The sequence below is a fragment of the Sciurus carolinensis genome, chromosome 10 (assembly GCF_902686445.1).
Source record: "Sciurus carolinensis chromosome 10, mSciCar1.2, whole genome shotgun sequence".
NCBI classification, from domain to species: Eukaryota; Metazoa; Chordata; class Mammalia; order Rodentia; family Sciuridae; genus Sciurus; species Sciurus carolinensis.
In genome coordinates this window covers 50207351-50234194 of record NC_062222.1, presented here as the reverse complement: position 1 = coordinate 50234194, position 26844 = coordinate 50207351, and the positions used below count along the sequence as shown (strand labels likewise).

At 38.8% G+C, this 26844-nt stretch overlaps 1 protein-coding gene across 2 annotated transcripts in view; it reads left to right on the top strand.

The window, feature by feature from the left end:
- Npnt (nephronectin) overlaps nt 1-11693 on the top strand; it is a 70655-nt gene extending 58962 nt beyond the window's left edge. Inside the window, exons 13-14 of one of the 2 annotated variants that reach the window (XR_007110507.1) lie at nt 7318-7573; nt 8967-11693. Coding sequence is in view for 1 of the 2 variants with exons in the window: in XM_047566541.1 (XP_047422497.1) it covers nt 10408-10499 (92 nt within the window). In the remaining variant the exon portion in view is untranslated. The remainder of the gene's footprint in view (nt 1-7317; nt 7574-8966) is intronic. The other variant, XM_047566541.1, reaches the window with a different exon arrangement.
- Nucleotides 11694-26844: the final 15151 nt, after the last annotated feature.

Sequence of the window (26844 nt, the reverse complement as noted above, 5' to 3'; positions counted from 1 at the left end):
TACCATTCCTTTTTATCTGAAGTTTTGGTACTTATGTTTTGTCTTCTAGTTTCAGGAAATAAAGCTACATATTGTTTTTGGTTTTGTTTTGTTTTGTTTTTCCTTAGTCATATTATTATTTTTTGAGTGAGACCAACTTTATGGAAGGGTGAGGAGTTTAGTTTCTCTTTTTCTCTTTTTGCTCTCCTGAGTCTAGATTTAAAAAGATGTAAAGAAAAAGTATGTATTTATTTAGAAGCCTACTTCTTAAATACTATACCAGGTATATAGATAAAGTACACAGAACACACAAAAGTTACCTAGAGAGAGCTTAGGATGTGTTAAAGCAGTCCTCCTCCAACTTCAGTGGACAGACAGGTCAGCTGTGGGCCTTGTTAAAATGCAGATTTTCTTGTATGTCTAATAGGCTCCCTGGGATACCTCTGCTGCTGATCCCCAGTGTACATTTTGAGAACAAGATATTAAAAAAAAATCCAAAGACACATTCATTAGATCCCTGAAGATTGAATTGTAACAAATATTTTAAAATAAAAATCGGTGATAAACTTTTACAACTATGAATATTCAGTAAATTCGAATGGGTGTTTAGATCTCTTTTATCAAACAGATATCACGTAACATCTTAGTACACACATTCATTCTTACTCTTTCTCAAATTACTCCCACTCATTTAAGGTTAAGCAGGACATTATTATTGCCACAGTATCTATGAACAAGACAGACTCTAACATATATAGAATACCTACTATAGCCCCAACCCATTTGTCATCTCATTAATTTTATTTAATCCTCATTTATACCCTGTAAAGCAGGTAATATTGTCTTTATTTCTCAGAGGAAATATAGATGCCTCGAGAGGTGACATGGATTCCTAAGGCCACAGAGCTAGAGAATGGTGGAATTTAGTGCCAAACTCGGATTTTCTGATTTTTATCTCCAGCCTCTTTCTGCTACCCACGTGGCTTCCTAGGTAGTTCAGTACTCAGACCATCTGCAGCATTAGGTATTTCACTCTCCCAGTCTGGCCTCAGTTATACTGCATGTGGTCATGTGCATTCTCTGATTAGCAGATCACAGACTATAGATGTGACTGACTGCTGATCTGGAGTAGTTTGCTTGTAAAGGAAGCAGCTTCAGCAATTGTGTATGACAGTCATGAACAGTGTTTGTGGTCATAATGAATAACTCTTGAGTAAGGTTCATTGGGGAGAGTAATTCATTCTATACTCAGAAGAAATCCTTCTATGTAGACAGTCTATAGATAGTCTATGTAAATTAGACTAACTTGATTTTTAAAATGTAAACACTATATTTAGTACATTTCAGCATCTTTCATTATTGATCACATTTGTAAATGTTTAAATTTGTGACCCAAATTCTCCTTGCTCTCTGGTAGAAAAATGAGAGAAGGACTAGCAATTAGAATATTAGACACAAAACATCTGTGTTTATCAGGTCATGTGGGTACAGGATAAATGGAAAGAAATTGACAGCTGTTTGAGTGATTGATAACTCCTGATGATTGACTCTGGCCCTTGGAGGATGCTTTTCTAGAAGACAGGTTTTGACCAACAAACTTAGATGTGTTGTATACTGAACTTAGATTCTGAAGATAAACTGACCTATTTTTGACTTGAAACTGGAAAAGGAGAGTAATTGCATGTGCTGACATAATCAGCACCTAGAAGATTAATGTGTCATAATTAAGAGGGTGATAGCTAGTGGGAGTGAATACAAGGTGTGGCTCATGGTCTAGAAACCAGCCTCTCAGTTGTGGGACAGAGAAGATGACTGAGTACTAAGTGGCCAGTCACTTAAGAGTTTTCATGGATAGTGAAACCAGTATGAGTGAATCCTGTGACATGACTTTAAAAAAGATGGGCTGTTTCCATAGAAATATGGTACTTTTCCAGAATGGAAAATCTGCTATGGTTAAGTGCTTAAACCACTTCCGAGCATTCTTTGCTGTCTGTGGGAGTAGAGTTAAATGTAAATCACTCAGAGTTAAATGTAAGTCACTCAGAAGAGAATGATCTGTGACTACAACTGGATAAGAAGTTGGATCAATGGGTGGAAGCTACAGAGAGATGGATTTGGTTTACTCTCAGAACCTTCTAAAAGAGCTGTGAAAAAAAAGAACAGGCTCACATGGAAAGGGTGAGCTCTGTTGGTGAGGGCATTTGATTGATGGCATATGGTGAAGTGTTCTTAAAGGACTTGCAGCATCAGACAAGGGTTGGTTAGAAAACTTCTTAAACCAGGCGTGAGAGCCTCTGATTCAGAATGGAATGCTCCAGGAAATCCCAAGGAAATTGGTGAGCGGGCTTCTAGCTTGGAAAAAAAGCTGGGAAGACCAAAGGATGGTGAGTTGGATGAAAAAGATGGGAGGCATACAAGGCATATATCTGGATGGATTTGCAGAATCTATTTGTAGACTCTTTGGGGTGATTCTAACCATATATTGATGGGACAATACCAACAAAGCTTATCTTTTCATGCCTGTTTTTCTTCTAGGAAGTTCAGGAGGAGTGGGGAGGTTTAGGTGGAGAGAATGTATGTATATGTGTGTGTGTACATGCATGTCATATGCAAAGACCAAAAAAGAATATGAGCAATTTAATAATTTCTACGCATTGTTCTAATTACCAAACTAATTGTCTACTTTTTTATACCAAGACTATACCATTTGTAAAAGAATACATGTTTGGATTTCCAGTTACAATTGATTTTAATGGTATGCAGTTCTTATCCAAGATCTAGATTTGCAAATATTTTTGTATGTTCATATTTCTAAAGAAACCCTCAATTTAACATACTTACAACCTTGAGAAACAGCTTTAAAATAAGTGAATTTTCTAACTGCCCTTCTTGGAGCTAGTAGATTTTGTTTATCACATTAGTCTTGGACTTAATTTTGAGATGCAAAATTAATACATTCCCCTGAGGAATGGGAACTTGTCTGCCAACAGACATGGCACATGCTATAGGCATGTAGCTGTACCCCTGAGGATGTCCTTCTCCTGTAGATAAGGCTAAACTTGGGTCCCTTTTCCTGAACCCTGGTCTTTGATGATCAAGATTAAAGGCAACTGACAGCACTCTGACCACTAGTGAGAGCTGCAAGGCATTTATTTAAATATATAAGTCTGCCAGTATGTACATACAAATATATCTATAGTAGAATTAGAATCATTATTTAAAATATATATAAATGAAAAAATAAATCAATAATAAAAATGAAAGATTTCTGCTATACCTGGCTTCTATTTGCCTTCCCCAGATGCTGCTGGTTTCTTGGTTCTGTTTAGAGATATGTTCACCCTCATCTGTACCTTGTTTATCACCCAATGATACCTACCACCTTAGGAGTGAACTAGAAGAACATGGACTTTGAAGCCAGAGCACTTGGGCTGAATCCCAGCACTATCACTTCCTCCTAACTTTGACCTTGAACGAGTTTCTTTTATTTATATATATATATATATATATATACATATATATATATATATATAAATTTTTTTTTTGGCATCAATGGACACAATACCTTTATTTTATTTACTTATTTTTACATGATGCTGAGAATCAAACCCAGTGTCTCACACATGCTAAGCAAGCGCTCTACCACTGAGCCACAATTCCAGCCCTTGAACAAGTTTCTTAAAGACAGTAGTCAGTAATGTCTACTACACATTGTGCAAAGCATTTCAATCAGTGCCTACCCAGAGTTATCACTGTGACGATGTTAGCCATTGTTGCTGAAGACTGTCCCGTCAGTCCCTACAGAGCACCCTCATTCTTATGAATGCCAGGCTCTTATTCCCAAAGAGAGGCCACCATATATTTAACCAGCCCTCCACTGAGGAACATTTGGTTTACTTCCAGCCTTTTGGTAGTTCTACATCTAATGAATAACCTGTACAGATACATCTTCTTGTATATTGAATATATCTGTAGAAAAAATTACTAGATGTGAAATTTTTGAGTCAAAAGAGAATTTGCATTTTGAGTTTTGATAGATTCTACCAAATCACCTTTCATAAGGGTTGTAACATTTTTAATTTAAGTCAACATTTAAGAATCATCCTCAAAACAGATATTATAAAACTATTCTTTATCCTTGCCAAGCTTACAGATGAAAAGGTATTTCATTTTAACTTTAATGTGCATATCTTTCTTTTATGGAAAGTTAATGATATTTTCATATAGATAAGTAATTTTCTGTTATGCCCTTTTTCTTTTTTTTTAATTATTGATTTTAAAGATTCTTTATATAAAATGAAAATTATCCCTTTTTCATGTGTTGCAAATATTTTTTAAAAAGTTTTGCTTATTTAAATATTCTATGGTATTTTTCATCTTTCTAAGTGAAAATTTGGAAACTTAAATGTTCAATAAAAAATTTGCCAAATGATTAATTGCATGCCTGCAGCTTTGAAAAACTATTTCCTGATGTAAAGAATTGTCATGTTATATTTAATGAAAAAGGGAATTTACCGCACAGCAAGTGTAGCGATCCTCCTCTTCCTGCCCCCTGCAGTGATAGCAGTTGAACCAGGGACACTTTACCCCTGAGCTACATCCCTAACCCTGTTGTTTTATTTTTTATTTTAAGACAGGTTCTCACTAAACTGTCCAGGTAGGTCTTGAACTTGTGATTCTCCTGCCTCAGCTTCAATACCAGCTACTCAGGAGACTGAGGCAGGAGGATTGCAAGTTTGAGGCCAGTGGGGGTCACTGAGGGAAACCCTATCTCAAATTTTAAAAAAATAAAAAAGGGTTGGGCTGTAGCCTATGGTAGAGCATCCCTGGATTAAATCCCCAGTACTGGGGGTGGGGGTAACTTCCTGTGCATATATTTACCCAGGAAAAGTTCAGAAGTCAAATGTTAGTTTTTATCTCTGGGCTTTAGCATTATTATTTATTCTAATTTTCTTTATGCTTCCCTCTCCCTCAAAATGTGCATGTATTACTTCTTCAGATAGCAAAAGTCTAAGCTATTTGCATTCGAGGGGTAAATACCAATAAAGCATAATGATCATATTTCTACCTGGGCCTGTTTCTTAGCCAGGCCATAAAATACAAATAAAATCACTGCAAAACTCCCCATCTTGTCCTTTGACCACACAGTTAATACATTAAAGTAATAGATATTATATTATTCTCTTTGTAAAGTAAAATTGTAAAGGAACCAACGAGTATAGAATTCAAAATAAGTAAATTAAAATTTTAAGACCTAACTCTCTGGTCAAGTTTTGCAACATCAATAATTTACTATTCCCCCTTCCCCTGGTTCTTTAACTATTATGATACTTTAAATGGAATGAAAATATTTATATAGTTTCACATTTATGCCAGTGTTTTAGAATAAGAATTGAAGTTGTTATTTAATAGGTAGTTATTTGAGGATGCTTGGATTAACTTTGCCTTGGTTACTATTTCAAATTGGTAACATTTCCTGTATTATACACAGAAAGAATTTTTCACAGTGGGGTTGGGGAGGGAGGGAAACAAACCCTGGTACTCACAGAGCAGATCTATGAAGGAAGAATGAGTATAATTTATTTTATAACTATCCAAATTTTAGAGTTTTAAATACATATACAGAAGGATTATTGGAATCTTTTGTTAGGATGCCTTGATTTCGTTAGGTTGTTTTGTTTGCAGGCAGCAACTCGCAAAATGATATTAGTATACATTCCACGGGGACTTAAGATAATCCCTGTTTTCATAAAACTTGCAGGTTCTCAGTAATAACCTTATATCTTAGTCTTAACCAAAATACCTATGATAATTCAAAAGCTAACTTAAAGGCAGACATTTAAAATCCATCTAAATGTTTTGACCTAAAATATTTGGGGGGTTAACTTGTGGGGGAAGGGTATGAGGGTAGGAAGGGAGGAAATAAGAAATTGTGTGTTCATTTTTGTTGATTCAAGTCATGAGCGAAGGTTGGTTGGTTTGTTTTTTCTGTTCTTGGAACATCATTCATTTATTCAACAAATGACCTTCCACACCTAGGAGTATAATGGGAAGGCTTGAGAAGAGGAGTTGGTTTGACATCAAGTTGTTGGACCTCCCCAGGAGCACTTAGCACAGGCCTGCCACATCCTGAGTACACAGGACTCACCTGTGACCTCAAGAGCTCTGAGAGGGCTTGTTAAAGGAGACCCTTGAGTGAGAGGACATGCAGATCTTATCATGTCTTGGATAAGTTAAGCAAAAGAAAGCAGAGATGGTCTGTCTTTTAACTGAAAAGCAAATGGAGTTTCTACCAAAACAGATACATGTGTTCAGCATTCCAACCACATTTTTCCTGTGGACAAATCAGTGTTGAAACATAGAATGTGTTTTTCAGTTTGCTGAGATAAAACTGCCTAAAGGGAAAGTCATTTGTACATGGATTGAGTTTCAAAACACTACTCATAACTTTCTCCTGAGAAGCAGTAGCCCCCACTTCACTGCTGCTTAGAAATTTTATTTTTCAATTTCCTAACAGAGGCAAGCAAACTCTGTAAGCCTAGGGATCTGAGGAAAACACCAAAGTGATTCATCTAAAGGGAAGTTTTTATTAAGATTTTGAGTTCACTTATAGTTAACAGGATATATGCATACTATAGACATGATATTATAGCTTGGTTCCAATGTAAGTATTTTAAACCACTTAGCTGCAAATAAACTGATGCTCCGGGAAGATGTGGAGGGTTTTCAGGACACCTCTGTGTCTGAGGTTAGGGACACAGAGGTTTGCACCAGTGAGAGCAAAGACAGCTCTGGCTGTTTTAAAAGATTTTTCCTTATTTAGAGATTTTTTTTTTTTTTAAATGTGGAGGAAGGAGAGAATAAACAGATACAGTGCTCTATAAATGGCCATGTGCTTTACTGCTCAGAGGTTAATTATCTATACAGAAAATTTGCCCAGGAAATTTAGAGTCAATTCTACCAAACCACCTACCCACCTGGCAGAAGGTGCAGGACAACACAATCATAAATTGGTAAGGCTCAGAAGGTGGTGAATGTGTGTCAGTTTGTGTCCACCTCTGTATGTATGATCATATCCCAATGGAATATCTGTAGTGTCTGGATTTTTAATATTGTGTGTTTTGGGCATAACTTCTATTGTGAGCAGAGCGAGCGATTATATATTTGTAAACAGCATAGGCATAAAAATAAGTCAAATTTTCTCCCTCAAAATAATCTGGAATTCTTTACTAATGACTGTCACAGTCTGAAGTTATGAAAACAAAAACTCCTGCCCGTGCTGTTGTGCTGGAAAGGGATGTCAGCACACACACATGGCCCTGCTTTTCCCATTCCAGTGTGGACAATATCTGACAGTATCCGCAGCCAAAAGCCTCAGGGGGAAAAGCCGCTCGCTTGGTGCTACCTCTCGGCCACCTCATGCATTCAGGGGACCTGTGCCTGTCATTCAGGCACAAGGTGACTGGGCTGCACTCCGGCAACACTCCAGGTGTTTGTGAGAAACACGGTGCCCACGGAGCAGCCCTGTGGGGAAGAATGGTGGCCATGGCTGGAGGCAGACACAGATCACCTTGCGAGGGGCTGACGTCAGAGCGTAAGTAGATCCCAAGGGAGGCAGAGGCCTGGGAAGTTTTCCTTTCATAGGAGAACTCTGTGGGTCTGACTTTGAAGAAGCCTTGCTCTGTGAATTCAGGCTCAGACAAATGTTTGTGCTTTTTTCTGCGCTTGATGACTCCATTCATTGCCTCTGTTCTGAGATTCCTATCTGCTTCTTCATCCTTCTTTGTTACAACCTTGACCACTACCACCCTTCCCATCCTGGTAAGACTCACTATTTTTGATGAAAAAAAAAAAAAAAAAATAGGAATAGAAAGATAAAACAATAGTTGACAGAAACTTTGAAGGGTTTGGGTGGCATTCTAAATTGTGCTGCCTTACCTTTTCCTTCAATTCCTTGAACATCCAACGTTTACTTCCATGAGTTACTGGGGAGATGGTTCTTTCTTCTATTTTAAAATGTTCTTTAAAGTCCCATGCCCTTGCCTCAGAGGGTCATAGTTAAGCAGGTCTCGGGTGTGAATCCAGACTCACAGTTGAAAAGAAACATTCTGTTCAGAATGGGGTATGGGACAAAGTTTGATTGATCATATAAATTTTATTTTACATATAGTGAAATCATGGGTTGCAAGAAAATGATCTACAGCATTCCATCAAATAAGGAGTGCATTCGGAAAATGTCATCTTTATGTCAATACTCATCTATGCTTGTCAATAGTTTCTAGAAACTATTTTAGAAAGAAAAGTTAGACTCTGTAATACAAATTTATCAGGGTATGTGCCACTGTTTCACCCTTTGATTTTTTTTTAAATTTTTCTTTATATTACTTGGAGAAATGAAACAAGAAAATAAATTATTTTAGATCAAAGCATTGAAAGATTTCTCCTGTTTTTAAGGAACAGGGATATTCTTACAGAAAGTTAATACAGAGGTAGTGAAGTTGGGGGCTTTTCTTTAGGTAAACTTTGGCATATCTGGATTATATATTTGATTATGTTACATTTTTTGGCAAGAAGACATTAATCAAAAGGAGGAACTAAGAACCCTGAGATGGCTGCATGATCATGATCTTTCACATCTTTGCTCTTAATTTCTGCACCTTTATATTCTGTCTTCTTACTTTTAACCTTGGTAATCTTTGACAACACATCTACTTTACAAGCATTCCTTAAGTGACTGGGCTGTAGTTCAGAATGGCCTCTTAAAGAGTAACTGGTCTGAGTAACACATCTGATGAACAGGTTACTGATGATTAAAGTTTCTGCCAAAAGACAAGCCTCAGATGACTCCAGCAACTATGTTCTGGTCTTTCTTCTATCGCTTAAGTTTCATGTTTAGTTTGGGGAAGGTTTGTGTTTAATTTGCTAAATGAGCAGGCATGGGGAAAGGGGCAGAGGAGGCTTGACTGGTATGTGCATTCTCTCCCTAGGTCATCTTCAAAGGTGAAAAAAGGCATGGTCACACTGGGGAGATTGGATTGGATGATGTGAGCTTGAGGAAAGGCCACTGCTCTGAACAACGCTAACAGCTCCAGAACTAGCAATGAACTACTATGTTGCTTCCCTCGTCTTTTCCATCCTCACCTTCTCTCCTCCTCTCCTTCTATCAGGCCTAGGAGAAGAGTGGGTTCAGTGGGTCAGGAGGAAGTCTGGTTCGTGACCCACATCTTGCTGGCCTGCTTTGTGCAATCCCAATGAACAATGACACCCTCCTTGAAGTACAGGGGCATCTGTAGACATATCCAAGCCATTTGGGGGTGTTGCCTTCCATCCTGTGTTTTGTTTGGGAAGGCCTTCATTGTGTGTGACCTAAACCATCCTTCATCATGTTATAAAGTGCTTCTTGTAACAAATCATAGGAAAAGTTTTCAAAAGAATCTGTGGAAATGGCCATTCTGTTATCTGTTCGGTGTTGTACATGAGTAGTATTGACTTTTTCTTAAGATACGATGTACAGTGTGCTTGTGAAATTGGTCTTTCCTCTTCACTATGTTAGTTCTGGTCTCACCTGAACTCTGACTTTCACTGCCATTCACTTTATGAAAGAAGGGTGTATAACATATCAAGATGCATTTATTCTTGTTACCTATGTTTTTCTTTTAAAGACAATTATGTAGAGTGGACACGGACTCCCTGGTTGGTAGTATTGTGTTTTGTGTAAATGTGCTATTGATACTAAGTATTTACATGTTCCTGATATTTACAGACTCTAGTTGCAAGGTAAAAGGCAGCTTGTGATCTCTTGAGCTATGTGGCAAAGTGTCATCCAGTTCCATGACCAAATATGGCAATAACAGAAACTTGGCAGAGGTGTCAGGTTGTGGTAATGGAGTGATGGATTTTTTTTTTGATTGCCTTGAGTTTGGTCTCTAGAAGAATAGTGAAACTACTTAGGGAGATAAGAAACTGCAGTTAAGATATGAAACCGTCACTGTTTCACGTATACTTTTAAAACCAATGGCTTTACCATCTTAACTTGGCTCTCTCTAATAATCTGTAAAAGGTTTGTAAAAGTTCTGGTTGCTCTAGAGGAAAGATCCTGCTAATGGAGGCAAGGTAAGAGGAAGCATAGGGGAAGATCCCTTGGAACAGATCGTCCTGCCAAAACCTCCATGTAGAGCTACACATGCAGTCAGGTTAAGATGGAAGCAAGTCCTATGCACTGAGGTGTTGGATGTGTTGGAATGGGATTCACACACCAGCAGGAGGAGGAAGGATTGGAATTTTACATCCACAGACCCCAGCTATATTTCTTCCCTGCAGATTTTACCTTTATATAAAAAAAATATAACTTTTGAAGGGCATCTTACTCCTGAGAATTTTCTTCATTTCTAATTAAGTAATCAAAATATTTTCTACTGTTTTTGCCAGGAATCACAAAGATGATTAAAGGGTTGGACAAAAAGCTCTATGATGAAAAATTAAAGGAACTGGGATATTCAGCCTGGAGAAAAGAAGACTGAGGGGCAAACCATTGATGGTTTTCAAGTATATGAAGGGTTGGCACCAAGAGGATAGTGACCAGCTGTTCTCCATATGCACTAAGAATAGAACCAGAGGAAATGGGCTTAGACTAGAGTCGTGAGGGAGCATTTCCTGGCAGGACAGTTGTTAAATCAGAATCCTTCATAAAAAAGTGTGAAAACTTCTCTCTTTTTTTCTCTCTCTCTCTTTAAAAAGCTAAATAAAAATTTACCTATTTGAGATATGCTTTTACGTCAAGGTAAAGTGACAGATTACAGAATCTCCCAGATTACTTGGTCCTATTACTAGTTATAATGAACAATTTCAAGCCTAAATAATTTGGACGAGGCTCTAATTAGGAATTTCCTCTTGACCTCCTAACAGGGAGGGAACAAATGTGGAAAGATGCCGAAGTTCATTAAAGGGTTGTCTCCCTTTATGGCCAACCTTGTAGTATTGAACAAAATGAAAAAAAAATCCCAATTTTTAAAAAATCCACAAAAGTTTTTCAAAGAGGTTGTGATGGACAGATATTTTAATATCTCAGTAATGTCTTAATGTGGTAGTGTTCAGGGTCCCCCCCAACCCTTGGTAAAAGTATAACCTTCCACTTGCTCAATAGGTGATATATTTCAGATTGTTGTTTTAAAAGAGAAACCCTATCAAGAAACACAGGTAGAGACGTCTTTACCTGGGTGCATTTGCTTTGTGTGTAGCAGCTTAACTTGGCTACTTAAAGAGGGTCATGCACAGCACCTCTAGATCTTTCTTTCATCTGCTCACTGTGATTCCCTTTCTCTTACCAATTGGAATCTCCCAAGTTCTATAAGCCAGTAAGTTTTTTTGAACAGTAGGTCCAAGAGAAGTTCTTTTATCATGTAACTTGTAGAGGCAGGGGGAGGGGGAATATAAATCATTGAGCCTTTGATTAAGGGCCAGAATATGGTCTTAGATCCATTTTTATGATTCATTCCTTTTTGTTCATATAACTGCACAGTTGAAGATGAAAGGGGAAAATAATTGAAAATTTCACTTGTAGGTGCCAATAATATATTGCACTAAAACGATGGAAGAAGTTATCCAAAGTACTGTATAACATCTTGCTATTATTTAATGTTTTCTAAGTGAAAAGTTAGTGGTTTCCAAACAGTCAAGTAATACAATTCTTTGTAAATAAAAACACGTAATACCAGGTTCTGTTTCTTGTTGTTTTTTGAAGTGTTGTGTCGGGGAGGGATTGCTGGGAAGAAAGTACTAAGGTAGTACATTGATGTTTCTGCTTGGGAGAATGGGGATAATGATTATTACCTACAATTATTATACTTACTGGGTTATAAATATGAGGATTCACAGGGGAAAAGAGCAGAATATCACTAAACCCATGTCATGGCTTACCAAAATTGTTTTAATATGTTATGGTACAACATTTGCTTCAAATATTTTATGGAAAGGCAGGGTTAATTATAATAAATAAGTATATGTATACATATATATGTGTGTATATATGCATTATAAATGAAAAGCCTTTTTTTGGCTAATGATTGTTAATCATACATTTCACTTATATGCCAACAAACCTTCTGATGGAAAAAAGCAACTATAAAGAAACAACATTAATGAAACCACAGAATAATAAAAGTCCTGGTGCAGAATTATAGCGAATACATTCAAAGTCTTATTATTTCTTTACAATATTCAGAGAACTCACAGCAGCTTGGGGACCCAATCTTGCATAAATACATAATTCAAGTAAAAAATTTTAAAACTGTATGTTATCTCAGGGATCCTTTCTAATTGTCCCTTGGAGATCTGAGACAGTTCAAGTTTTCAGAGTATGTTAATTAAGAAGTTAACCTTTGCAGAACCCATCTGAAGTTGGGGTTGGAGAAAGAAGATTCAGATGTGATTGCAGGGTCCAGTTTGTTGATTTGCTTAACAGATTTTTGAGCACTGGCTGTTGTGCTCTGGGTCCCACAGTGAACAGACTTCCCCTTGTGGGGTTCCAACCGAGAGAGGGAGATGGACATTTATCAAAGGCATACAAGTAAATGCAAAATTGTGCTTCTAAAAAAGCTATTTGGTGCCTTGAAGGTTCTGAAGGACTAATGGATTTTAGGAGCTTCATCAGACTTTAAAATGCATAGGAATCACCTGGAATCTTGTTAAAAGGCAGCTTTGATTCGGTGGGTCTGGAGTAGGACTGAGTTTCTGTATTTCTAACCAGATCCCAGGTGATTGCCTATGCCACTGGAGTCACAATTTGAGTGACAAGGCTTAGTGATAATAAATGGAGGGGAATTTGGGCCTTTATCACTGTTAGCATTCAAAGTTGGATGACCTGAGGTGTGTGGTTTCAAGATTTAAATTTGTAAAAATTCACTAAGTTCCAGTATATTTTAAAAATTATTATTCTAAAAAAATCCTTTTTTCAGCATGGAATAAACTTTCCCACCTGGTGCAGAACATTGCTTTGTCGAACAAATGGCACAGACTTCAAGGTAAGGAAGTCAATTGAGGACACTTAAATGAGACGGTGATCCAAGAAGCCTACATTTTAGAGAACAAAGGGACCTTTGATAAATTGGAAATAATTATTAAATGCTTTTCAGGATTCCAGGATGCAGAAACCTAAAAGCAAACTGGAATTATGGTAGAGGTTAGTTCCAACTTGATTTTTTTTTTTTTGGAGTTAATTTATTAAAAACTAAAAATGAAGCCTTCACTCATAAACTCATCATTAATTTCTAAAAGTATTGATAACCTACTCTGCAGGCTCTCTTCCATCATTAAATGTATATCTTCATTTTCTAGATCAAGTTCCCTCAGGGGTCTCAATCTACTTATGGACAGTTTCTCCTGATGTGTTAAATTACCTAAAGCAGTGGCTCCCAACTGACAGTAGTTTTAACCTCAAGGGACATTTGGTAATGCTTAGAAACAGTTTTAATAGATTAAAGACAGGTAGATTGCTAAACATCCTGTAAAGCACAGGATAGCTCCACAAAATAATTATCTGACCTGCAATGTCAATAGCGCCAAGTTGAGAAACCTGGTCTAAATCAATGATTTCCAATGTGCTAGTTTGAATCCAGAAAGTCCCCAAAGACCCATGTGTTTTGAGGTTTGTTTCCCAGATTGATGCTATCAGCAGGTGGTGGAAACTTTCAGAGGTGGTACTTAGTGGGAGGCCTTAAGCCTTCTTATTTCCTTCCTACCACATCCCCCCAATCCTGGTTGCCATGAGTGTGAGCAGCTTTGCTCCCATACATGCTCTCTACTTGATGTGCTGCCTCATCATGTGTCCAAAAGCAACTTTGCTGACAATGAACTGAAACCTCTGAAACTGTGAGCCAAAATAAACCTTTCGTCTTTTTAAGTTGATTATAGCGGATATTCTGTTATAGTGATGAAAGTTAACTAACACACAAAAGTGCAGCAGCATAAGTACTGGGAATGTGTTAGAAATGCAACTTTTTGACCTCCATGTCCAACTTACACTCAAGGTGGGACCCCAGCAGTCTGTGTTTATAACGAGCTGTTCAGGTGACACTGTTGCACTTTAGCTTGAGATTGTTTCCTTATGAGCTCTGTTCTCCACCACTCATCTAAAAAGAATGACTTACATGACAGCAATCCTCCAGTGCCTTGCTACCACCATCAACTCACTCCTCAACTCCCAACTTTAACACTATTATAAAATTACACTTTGGAAGCTGCCCATTACTTGTATAACTTTGACTATAGTTCCAAGGCCTCCATCCATGTGTATTATCTCTACATCAGTGGTGAGTACTCTGCCAGTCTTCTTCCATGTCCTCTTCTCCCCACATACCACACTCCCACATTTCCAGCTGCTTCTGGAAAGTCCAAGGAGATACTACTAATTATACTGGATTATATTCTTTCCCCTCCCCCTTACTGATTCCCTCCTTCTCTAAGGATATCAATTTTATCCTTAAATCTGCTTTTTCCCTTATTTTATCTCTTCAAATCTTTAACAGTTCTTTCTCTGGAATAGTTCTCCCCAATCAAAATGCATAATATTGTGGATAGCATTTTTTTAAATTTAAAGATGAGAGTTAACTCTTTCATTGATGATGTAATCGAGAAGGCTTTTAAATGATGGGTCAATAGAACTGAAATAGTTGTCTCTCTGGCAGGCAAGAGCCATATAGATGCACAGTAGAGTTGTTTTCAGTAAGCTTTTTGTATTTGGGGTATTTTGGGAAGCTCCCTCAAATTTCTTACAAAACACTTTCTTTTAGGGTTAACTCACTGAATATTTTGAAGAGCAGACAAGTGACTGAGAGTGGGATGCTTGGAATATTTGTAATAAACAGGGAATAACCTTTTCATTTATAGTAGAAAGCCAAGCACATAGGTATCAGCTGTATGGTGGCAGCTGTCAGTCAGAGCATGGTCAGTGGCCCACCGCATAAGCACCACCTGAGAATCACAGCACACCACCCGCTACCTGTGAAGCAAATCCATGTAACACCATTCTCAAGGTTATTTCTATGCCCATTGAGGTTTACAAAACACTACTTTAGAGTATAGGCTTAACTAGTAAGAGTATTCATGAACAAATCTGCTGATCTTACCTGCTGCAGAGCAGTTGGTCTCAAAGTAACAGTCCTGGAGCCAACAGCTTCAGCATCACCAGGGAGCTTGTTAGAACCGCAGAGCCTCAAAGCCTACCCAGACCTACCCCATCAAACCCTGGAGGTGAGGCCCAGCAGTCTGGCCTTCAGTGATTCTGAGGCCAACTAAAGCTCCAGAACCATGCCTTCAGAGAGGGCAGTTCTGGATCACAGACAAACAGAAGCACCTGCCTTGGTTTACTGAGGGCCTCCCTAAATCAGCACAGCTAGAAGTACTTTGCTCTTCCTAAAGGTGTGAGTTTCAATGTGGTTTTAGGGTCAATTTATAGTTAGGAGAACCTAAGTTGATGTTATTTCATTGGTACTGTGAATAATAGCATTTTGTATGTATACAGTTTACACAGTGCTTTCTCTGGTATTTTACTTAGCCCTCACTCTAATCCAAAAGATAGAGATATAATTGCCTCCTGCAACAAATGAGGAAACTCAATTTAGGAAGATTAAGTGACTTGGTGAAGGACACGTTAATATTAAGGGGCACAGCTAGTCTTGGAACCTAACTGTACAATTTAAAGGAGATCTACCAGCTATTTGAAAAGTTAAATAGAGACGTTCAAATGCAGCTGAAACTCCAGAATGTATTCTGTCTTTAGGGAGATGAATTTCAGACATTTAGATTAATGAGAAAGACTCATGAAAAATAAATTTATAACTTTCTCTTTAAAGGCTCAACAATAACAGCAGGGAAAGGATGTGTACAACAAAGCAAAATGCTAACACTTGGTGATTCTAGGTACAGGATTTGAGTTTCATTGCACAATATCTATAATTTTTCATAACAAATGAAACCCACAAAACTTTCAAGATTTATCTGGGTGCCCAAGTAGATGAAATCCTGTAGTTCTTACTCATCATTGTGCGGTTTCAAGCCTCTTGTGAAAACATATCTAAGTTTAAAGAACTTATCTGTGCCTGTGTCAGGAGAAAGCAGGAGAACAGACAAATGAGTAACAGCAGATGTAATTGATTTTTTTCTTTTGCAGTGACACTCATTATGCTAATAGTTTTCATTGGGGTCAATAATATCATTGCCCAGTAGGGCAATTCTGAGTTGCTATTTTATTAATATGCTTGTGTTCTGCTTAACCCCAGGCATAAAACCAATCTTGCAGAGAAAATCCTGGGGATTTTCAGTGAATCTGGCTTTTATTGTACTGCATTGACCCTGGTGCTGTAATTCTCAAGCACTGGAGCCAGTGACCACATTTGGCCATAGCTCAGTACATTTTATAAGCTGTTCCTTCTACTTGTACACCACTTTCCTCATGTTTCATAGCTAGTTGTTTCTTAAAACCTTTTGCTTAAATACTAGGTTGGGAAGAAATAACTAGAAAAGACCATTAGTGAAATGACTAGGGAAATTCAATTTAGATAATAGCTTCTCTGTCAAAAATGAATGATATGCTTCCACATGTCCCAAGCCCACTTATAAAGAGCCACTTTAGTCTAGGCTTAGTCCCCTTTGCTGTCCTATTCATGGATGGACAGCAAGGATATTAGAGAGCAAGCAGTAAGCAGATTGTTTCACAGTTACAAACACTTTTTGTTTAATATCTAATTTGTCCTCATTTGATTAAAAATGGCTCCCTCATTTGACTGTAATGCTTGACTGTATTACATCCCTTATTTTACAGACAAGAAGGTCACTGAGTTCATCAAATTTCCAAATGTCATTTGGGCAGTAGGTACCAGTTCTGGAATTTGATTCCATGTCTGATTTTTCTTAAAAATGTCTTCTCTACCCCAGGGGCCAGCATCAGAGCCCTGCAGGGGCTCTGAGGCAAGATTAGGAGCAGAAAGAGGCTTCAGGGTCTGAACGTCACTTGGTTACACTCAGAGAACCTGGTGAACATTTTTGCGAATAACAAAATAATAAAATCTTATTGTAGAATATTACAAAATTCAAAGGAAGAAAAGAAGAAGGGAGGAGAAGAAAGGAAACCTTTATCTCAATTTGGAAATAGTCATTGTTGACACTTTCATGTACATCTTCTCAGACTTTGGTTTTATTAAAACCTATGCTATCCAAACCCACAGGCAAAGGTTTATAATTAACAACACTTAATGAATAGCTTTCCCTGAAGTTGACCTGCTTCTACTACTTCCATTTAATGGCTGCATAGTAGTCTATTAAATGGAGAAAACATAAACCTGAAGTTCTTTGTCTGGACTTTGGACTAGCTCTGCAGACCAGCCCTTTTAGGATTCCAGACATCTAATTATGCTGCAGGAAACAATTCACAATCCATTCGTAATTGCTGGCCTCTTTCCTTTCCCACACTTGCTCCAGTGAACCATAGAAACGTTCCCCGGAGGCCTGGGATATGGTGTAGGAGGTTAGGTTCTTGGAAAAGTTGGACCTGAGCAGGTGGCTGTCCTTCCGAAATAGAAACAGGGTAGAAAGTGGCCTCCAGGAATCTTTCTTGTTAGGTCCAAAAGCATTTCATTTATAAACACCACAAGAAACAGGACAACAAAATGAGCTGCTCCTTCCCAGCTGCTCAGTGGGCTATCAAAGGGGAATTAGCAAAAAGCAATAATGGAAGTTTTTAGGTTTGCATGGTCTAAAGTTAAGCTTTCTGTATTTTTCTTCTAAGTTTTTGGTAATTAAAGCATGATAGCATTGAGACTAAAATCAGTCTAGACACTGTTGTGGATAATTGAGTTTCATTATGAGAACTTAACCAAAGACAAAATACCTGTGAGCCAAATTGGAGATGGAAAATCAGGTAAATTTATGTTCAGACCAGTACCTGTTTATCACAATCCTGGAAAAATCACTTGTTATTGTATCTTAAAATAACCTGGGGCCCTTCTGGTAACCAAAGTAGAGTGTATATTCTAATTGGATTTGCTTAAAACTAGCATTTTATTCCAATAAATACTTAAACTGCTGGATGTCAGCAAAAATTGTGCTGCTAAAAATTTAAATGCTGGGGGATTCTTTATTAAAATGTCACTAGTTCTAGGGGCCTTACAGATAATATTTGAACACAGGAAAAAAATATTCTGCTTGGAATTGTCAATTTTTTAGCCTTGACAGTATTCATTGAACACAAGAAGCAGTTTCAATAGAGGTTAATTTGGGAGGGAATTTGTCCCCTTCCTGTGGGTCTTGTGCATTCTCTGGAACCTGTCACTGTCCCGTAGCACTCCTAAGCACACTGGCCTGCTGGTATCCCCTTCCCATCAGAGAGGGTTCCTTTCTATGACTGACCTTCATGCTCCTTTTCTAGAACGTGCTTCTAATCAGCAAGAAGCTCTGAAACCTAGCCATTCATAGTAGAGCTAAAATTGGCACTTTGATCTCCAAACAATGCTCTAAATGTTTTTATGACTCTTTCAAAGACTTAGGAATCTATGTCCCAAACTTCTATCACTCATTTTGTTTCAGGGTGATCCTGGTCAGTTCACTAATTCTCCCTCATATTACAAGCAGTTTGATTTTCTCCATGCAGAATAAATGCCTCTTTACAAATTTAGGTCTTGATTTCCATTCGGAAATTAATGTAAACAAAGTTTTGCAAAATATCTATCCCTCAGGTTTGGATAAAGCTTGGATATCTGTTTTCCCGAAGGGGAATGAGAGAAAGGGGGCCCTGGAACTCTGTATCCCCTTTGTTGTCATCGGCTATTCAGACTGTTTCCAGCTATGTTGGTTTGTCCCAGAGGACCTTGTTGTCATGGACTATTCAGAGTTTTCAGTTATATTGGATTGCTCCAAAGGATCTCTTGCTTAGTCAGCAGCATGGACCAGAGAAGCCATGCTCAAAAAGTAGAAAACAAAATAAGGTGGAGAAAATTTGTTTTAAACATTTTTCTCTATTTAATTTCCTCACCCTGCATCACAGGATTTAATAATAAAGAAGAACAAAAACAACAACCTTTGAACCTTGGATTTAAAGAAGTCTGTTTTTTGTTTTAAGGAATGAGAAAGATGTACCTGATCGTTCTGCATTTGCATTATGGTTAATTTTTAAAAAGATCTTTTTGGTCTAAGAACTATGTAGCAGATGGGCTTTTTCCAATATCATTTCAACCTCACGAACTGTAGAGTCTATTATTCTAGTCTTTCAAGGACTAGAGATTTCTATGTCTTTGAAGTATATACTGCTGAAAGAGTATGAAGACCTTCCAAATGCCCAGACTTCCCAAAGTCTATGTGATAAACAGGTCCTGGTTTGAGTTAGACACTTGTAATTTTAGGGATGTACATGATCACCTGCTCCTTTGACTCTTTCACAGAATTCCTTAAAGGCATAGCTCTGATTCCCATAACTTAACAGTCATTCCATTATAGGATATGGATTATATTAGTTTTCTAATGCTGCCTAACAATATTTCCACAAACAACAGTTTAACACAACACACATTAATTTTCTCACAGTTTCTATGAATTAGAAGTCTGGGCATGGTGTGACTAGGTTTTCTGACCACAATCAAGGTGTCAGTTAGGGGGGGGGGGGTCCCAACTAAGATTCAACTGCAGAAGGAACCATTTCCAAGTTCACATAGTTGACAGAATTCAGTTCTTTGCACCTGTCCCATTTCCTTTTGCTGATTGGAGACTGTTCTCAAATCAAAATCTCCCAAATTTCCTTGCCATATATGAAGTTCCCCAGTATGACTGCTTGTTTCCTCAAAGCTAGGAAAGACCCAATCAAGTCTGGTATTAAAATATGATGTAACAAGCCAGGTGTGGTGGTGCACACCTGTAATCTCAGCTGCTCAGAAGCCTGAGGCAGAAGGATCGCAAGTTCAAAGCCAGCCTCAGCAAATTGGAGTAGCCCTAAGCAACTTAGTGAGACCCTGTCCCCAAATATAAAATTTTTAAAAAGGTCTTGGGATGTGGCTCAGGGGTTAAGCACACCTGGGTTCAATCTTCAATCCCTGGTGTGTGTGTGTGTGTGTGTGTGCTTTTTCAATAAAATAAAATATTTAACGTACTCATGTACATATAATCATCCATTAATCCACTTAACACATCTGATTTGTAACACATAAATAGTATCCTCAGTTTATCCCTAAAATAAACTTGAATTTGATCTCTAAATGGCCATCAGGAACCTTGACTTCTTCATCTATCTCCTCCAAGATCATAAGAACCTCCCTCTGTATACAACACATTTTCAAAGTGCTATTATAATCACAGTAGGAAAACTGTACAAAACAATTTCCACTTTGATGTGCTAGCTTCTACCCTATATCCAAAAGCAAATATCACTCTTCATATTTTTATGAGAACACTGAAGAACTCAGCTGCCATAAATTTCTCCTTAAATGGGTCACACTTGTAGGCAGAGAACACCAAATTATTTTTGTAGAACTGTTAAGTCTCTAGGTATTTTTAAAAATAGAATTAATGGGAAATTCTGTCAAGTGTGCACTGCTCTTTTGAACAAGTCTATATCTTGTCAAGTTGGTTCCAACTTGATTAATCCAAGATTAGCCAGCTGTCCTAAACAAGTCCTTTTTTGCTCTAAAGCTTCTGTGGCCTTACTGGAACACCCCTGGGGACTGGGACACACTGTGGAACACTGACTGGCTCCATCCCCACCCTCCTATTTGCCTACTATAGAAAACCCGTGATTTCTGAGGGCATGAAGGAAATCCTCCCATTAGAGGGAGTGGTTGGCAGCTCCTGATATGAGGTCATTGGATATTTTGACCTAAGTGTAAGATTTCCCTTTAACCTAGCAGTGCCACTTCTGAACTCCCAACATTTTCAAAAATGAAAAGTACCATATTAAAAACTGAGTTTTTCTAGTTATTTTAGTCAATTTAAAATCCTGAACTAGTTAAATAATAAAGATGAGATCTTAGTTTATATTTCATGAGGCTTTTAAGTGCTTCAATAAATAGTATCAATGATTTTTTTAAAAAAAATTCCAGTTCCAACAAACTCATAAAAGGCATATTTTTGAGTAAGCAGTGGTTACTTAAGAATGTCAACCATTCTTCTCTTTTTACTTCTTCCTCTATGACCTGAGCGTGGGGTTTTGACCACAGTGTATTATATTCAGTAACTGAAAAAAATTATCCACAAGATAGTAGATACTCAGATCTCTGAATTGTCCTTCAGTAATTTTCATATTTCTAATGCTTCCTTTTATCATTGCAATTGTGTCCCCACTTTTCCTGTTCAATCTCATTTGCCCCTAGAGTCTTCCTTTTTATCACATGTTCATGGAAACCTTGTAGTACATGGGGACAGTGGTTCTGAAGGGGTAGGCAGGGCAATTTCTGTTTACACATACCCAGGATTCCCATCAGCTTATGAATTTAAGAACATATGCCTCTTTGAGGGATCAAAGAGGTTGGTGTGTTCTTTCCCCTCTCTCTTCCTTTTCCCTAGGAGAGGAGCCTGGTGAGATGTTGACAGGTCCAGCCACACTATTGGCCCATTGGTAGGGCAAATGGGGCCTCTTTTTTGTTTTTCTATGCCCTACCCCTGCAGTCTTTACATGCTTTTTCCCATCTTGAAGTACCTTGAGGAAGACCTTGCCTTGGAAGGGAAAAATTATTGAAGTACTTTATTGTCTGGTTCAGAACATCTTTTGGACAAATGGGTAGGAAGCCATTGTGGTTTCAGATCCAAGCCGTCTTCTCAAATCTTGCTTTAGCAGTGGTACAACTAGTGTCTTGGTGTCTGGGTCTTTTTCAGCTTATTCTTATCCAGAGGTCAGAGGAGTATTATAAATTAAAATTCTCAAATATTAAAGGCCTGCTATAAACCTGAGAGAGTAGATTCTCTTCTTTCCTTCATAGGGAGAGAGAACCCATGGAAAGGAGTGAGAGTTTTTTGGACTGCAGAGCTTGTGAGTAACTTCATAGGGCCTGGCCAGGAAGAGAGACAAAAAGCCGGATGTCCTGTAAAATGAGGGCACTTGGGATGGGGGCCACCAAGCCAAGTTTAGCTCTTCCTGCTTCTAGCCAAATCACAGCAGCTCAGCCAAAGCTCCAGTGGAGACTGCAGGCAGGGGGCCAGGCCTGAGGAACCTGCTAAAAACATGCCTGGTGAGTGACCAGGCACAGCACAAGCAAACCAAAGATGGGCATGCTTGGTGAGTCATGCTGACTAAAGAGGTTAGCCGGTCATGGCCCCCGAAGGTGTCAGAGCTGACTCAGCATCACTGGTGTGGTTTCTAGTGTATTTAAGGCATGATCAAAAGTGTGTCTCTGTATATCTATAATCTAGATCAAGAATCCCAACTTTACAAAGGGGAATGAAGGGAAGTGGGGGCAGGAATAGGAAAGACGGTGGAATGAATCTGACATAACTTTCCCATGTTCACATATGAATACACCATCAGTGAAACTCCACATCATGTACAACCACAAGAATGGGATCCCAATTAGAATAAGTTATATTCCACGTATGTATAATATGTCAAAATACACTCCACTGTCACGTATATCTAAAAAGAACAAATTTAAAAACTCGTGATTTTAACAGAACCAAAACATCTCTGCAGAATCTATAGCATCTGCTCCACCCAAGATGTACATCCCAAAGAACTCCTCTCCAAACTCTTATTCAGTTTGGCCACAGTTTTTGCTCAAGAAAGGGAAGATTCTTGGGCTGGAAGGGAAGGAAAGGTGAGTTTTCTTATTCCTCTTTTGGTGATGGGAGCAAGTTTATAGAAGGGGAGGTTCAAGGGCGAAAAGAAAGAAACCATCTGCCTTTGGGTGCTCTAGGGAGGCCTCTAGAAGCTTCCAGAGCAATGGTGGAATCCCTGGTCCTGTCACCATTACAATGTCAATGAATATAGTGGTCATAGTCCACAGAATCCCCAGTTTTGACTCTCACTGTGGCCCCCTCCCTTCTCTTGTAGGTCTAAGTTTGCTACAGGACACCTGGTGTGGAGTAGGGACAGAGAGGTTGCAGGAGGCTCTTTGGTGCTAATTGAGCATTCCTTCACCTCTGTCTGATGGCACCTCCCCTCATCATCCTGTGGCTCATGACCTCCTGGATCATGGGCCCAAGAGGTTCATCATTATCATTGGCATAGCCTTTTTATACCACTTAGTAATGCCCATCTCTTCCCATCCCCAGCTGTGTGACCTTGAACAAACTATTCAGTTTCTCTGACCCTTAGTTTCCTAATCTTAAAAGATTTAATACTTTTTTTTGCAGTATTTATATGCAGGTCAACCTGAAGAATGCAATATTTGTATAATATTTAACACAGTACATGGACACAAAGAGACATTCATGTAGGGAGCCATTATCCTTATTATCAATACTATCATTAGTACTGTTATTATTAGTGGTAGCTTATGTAGATTGTCTAATGTTTATATATTTGTAGTATGTATATATTCCCATAATTCATTCCAGTTCCTGACTCTAAACACCTAGATTTTCAAATGACTAGCACCTACTTCATGTGGCATAGAGTATATATATCATTTATAGAACATATCTGCTATTTTCAGATAAAGAAGGTCATAATATAATGAAAATTCATTCTGCCAACTAGCTGGGGGGATAAAAGAGCATGTTTGGGCTTTAAGTCCCTTTTCATAGTACAATTCTTTGTACAGTTGCATGGGTGAGTCTATTCATCCATCTCTCCCCTAGATATGGATCAGCCGAGTAAGGATTTAGGGAATCTCCAGGAAGAAGGACTCAATTAAGTGGAAATGACATTGTGTGGCACACTCTAGCAAAGAAACAGATTCAGGGCAAAGTAACCCACTGGTTAGTGGTTATAAAACCATAACTATTCCCCTTTGGCATAAGAGAACTTAGAATAGCCTTGAGTCAAAAAGCATGTGGAATCCAAACCCTGCCTGGGGCTCAGGTTCCTAAAGAACATAAACTTTTGGCATCAAAATTAGCCAAATTATTAATTAACCAGTAGGACGAGACATAGTTTTAGAAATGAGTTAGAGATTTCTCATGTTTAAACCCAGAAAAGGTAACCCAGGGACAAAGCAAATGTACCCAACACTTTCTGAGAACCAGAGAAAAATAAGAAAACCACAAAAACACAAAAATAATAATTTTTTATTGAATACTCACAATGTGTCAAACTACTGGGACATATTGTTTTAAACTTCTCAATAAATTTTTGAAGAAATATTGTTTCCTCATTCTATGGATGAAGAAACTGAGACCTAAAGACTGTATATGATTTGACTAGAGTTGTACTAGTTAGAAAGCAAGAGTCGGGCTCTGACGTTCACACTCTTTCCCATAAACTGTAGGCTTGTCAGCACCGCGACTGCTCTTGTCACTCAATGATGGCATGTCCAACACAGCAATCAGAGGTGCTGCCATGGGGCCAAGTAAATGGGCATTCAGATGTCCTCCTTGGGCTTCTCTCCCCTTCGAAATCCTACAGTCGGTTTCTTAACCAGTGTTAGCAGTTAAGCATTTGTGTCCTTAGACCAGCAACCCATAGGCCACATTTCAAAACCATACCTGGACCCCTTGACAGGCTCCTACTTCTTTTTTCTTTTTATTTTTTTGGTGCGGGGATTGAACTCAGGGGCACTCAACCACTAAGCCACATCCCCAGGCCTTTTTATATTTTATTTAGAGACAGGGACTCACTGAGTTGCTTAGCACCTTGCTTTTGCTGAGGCTGGCTTTGAACTCAAGATCCTCCTGCCTCAGCCTCCCGAGCCGCTGGGATTACAGGTGTGTGCCACTGTGCCTGGGCAGGCTCAGAGTTTTAAAACAACAACTACATTAAATCTTTTCAGTTTTGATAAATTTCATATTTAGAAGATAGTATCATTTTCTGAGTCCAAAATCTAAAAGACAGTAAGAAAGGTAGTGTCAACAAAGCTGTCACTCACTAATCCTATGTGCCAGGAATAAAGCACTTTTCATTAAACATTCCCACACCCATCCTGCAAGGTATTTTGCCTACACCCTTGTCCGTGGATAAGGAAACTAACTGATGCTCCGAGTTTGAATAACATGTCCAGAGTCATATAGGGCAGGTGGAACCAGAAATTAAACTCAAATTGGGATTCTACAGCACTGGCCACATTGCTGGACTTTGTTTGGAGTGGATAGTTACATTCATAGGTTGGGGCAAGAACCTCCTGCAAAAGAAACAGGCCCAGAGTCAATGAGGATTTCTCCTGATAATTAGTTTTAAATTCTTAAGAAAAGATTTTGTTCTACAAAATGGCTGGGGCCTCTAACTTTCACACTTTAGAGACAGTAGTTATTCATGGAGCAGGAAATCTTCAAACGGTAATAGATAGCATCAGCTTATTCCTGCCAGCCCTGGAGCACATCCAGCCAGCCTGTGTCCTTAGGATACAGCCAGTGGAATCGCAGAACAGCAAGGTTGTTTGCATGGAGAATTAGCAGATTTGGGTTTGCCTCCAAATACACAAACAATAAGGATTATATTATTATTTTTATCATTATTATTATTTTACAGTGAAGGAAATTTGGGGCCATGGAAGTTAACCAAGGTCACCAAGTTAGTAGCCTATGAAACCTACTGACTGACACCTGAGCCCACATGTTAACATGGCATCTAGTGAATTGGTGGCAGAGATAACACTTGAGGCGGGGTCTCTCAACTTCCATTTCAAAGTTTTCTTTCCAGTTATTATACTGCTTCCCTCCCTGAGACATTATCTCATCTTTTCCTATTAAACCTCAGAGCCAACATTATGAATACATTAGTATTGTGTGAAGGAGCTGTGGCTCATGTAGGTGCTGGGGGACATAGAGTGACGTGTTCTGGCCTTGGCATTAGCCCCCAGATCAGATGTTCTCAAGTGGCTCCGTCTCCCACTGGCTTAGCTCCCCGCACTCCAGTTAGGAGTCAGTGCATCTTTGGTAGCACAATGACCTTCCTGCGGAGTCAATTCTCCCATTGAAAGCTCAAGCGACCTGCTAACGAGTGAAGGCCTGCACTCTGCTCCTGTGGCATTGCTGCAGTCTACAGCAATAAAAACAACACCCGAGGTGCCACAGTTTCTGGTGGGAGATGGCTTCACTTCTGTCTCATCACAAGTTACTTTTAGGAACTTTAGTGGTTACCTCCCTAATTTGCATTTCCCATTTATTAGACCAGAGAAGCCTGAGGCTAACTAGGTAAAACTCCCCTTACTGTCTGAAAAGTGCTTTGGGTGGAATTGTGCCCCCACCCCACACTGCTTCAGGGTCCACCCTACGTGGCTGAAGAGGTCTGATCATCACAGGCCATCCCCCTGGCTCTGCTGATTGGTCCAACTGTGGGCCCTCTACCTAAGCTAGTTGAAACCAGGTAGACCTTCCAAACTTTACTAAGAAAATCCACACAGAGACTTCCTTTTTCTGGATGGTGTGGGGTGAGGGTGACAGTCTCGTAGTGGTGGCAGCATCCGAAGTTGCCTCAAGAACTTCACAGCCTGAGTAAACTTTGACACTGTAAAAAACAGAACTGTGGTCCTTGGAGATATGGCCAAATCATAGAGGCGGATCAAACCTCTCTCAAATCCAGAATTATCTCTTGGCCTTTTGGTTACATGAACCAGTGAAATCCACCCCAGATCTAAGCCAGCTTTCTGTCCCTATAACACAGAGCTCTGTCCTTGCGGGCAGTTTCCATTTCTCATTTGTCTGCACTTCTTTCACATTTGCTAATTCTGTGCTTTGCTCATACTAGGGCTTAGTAAATGTGTTTTGAATGAATAGCTCAAACACAGTTTGCAAAATAACAAA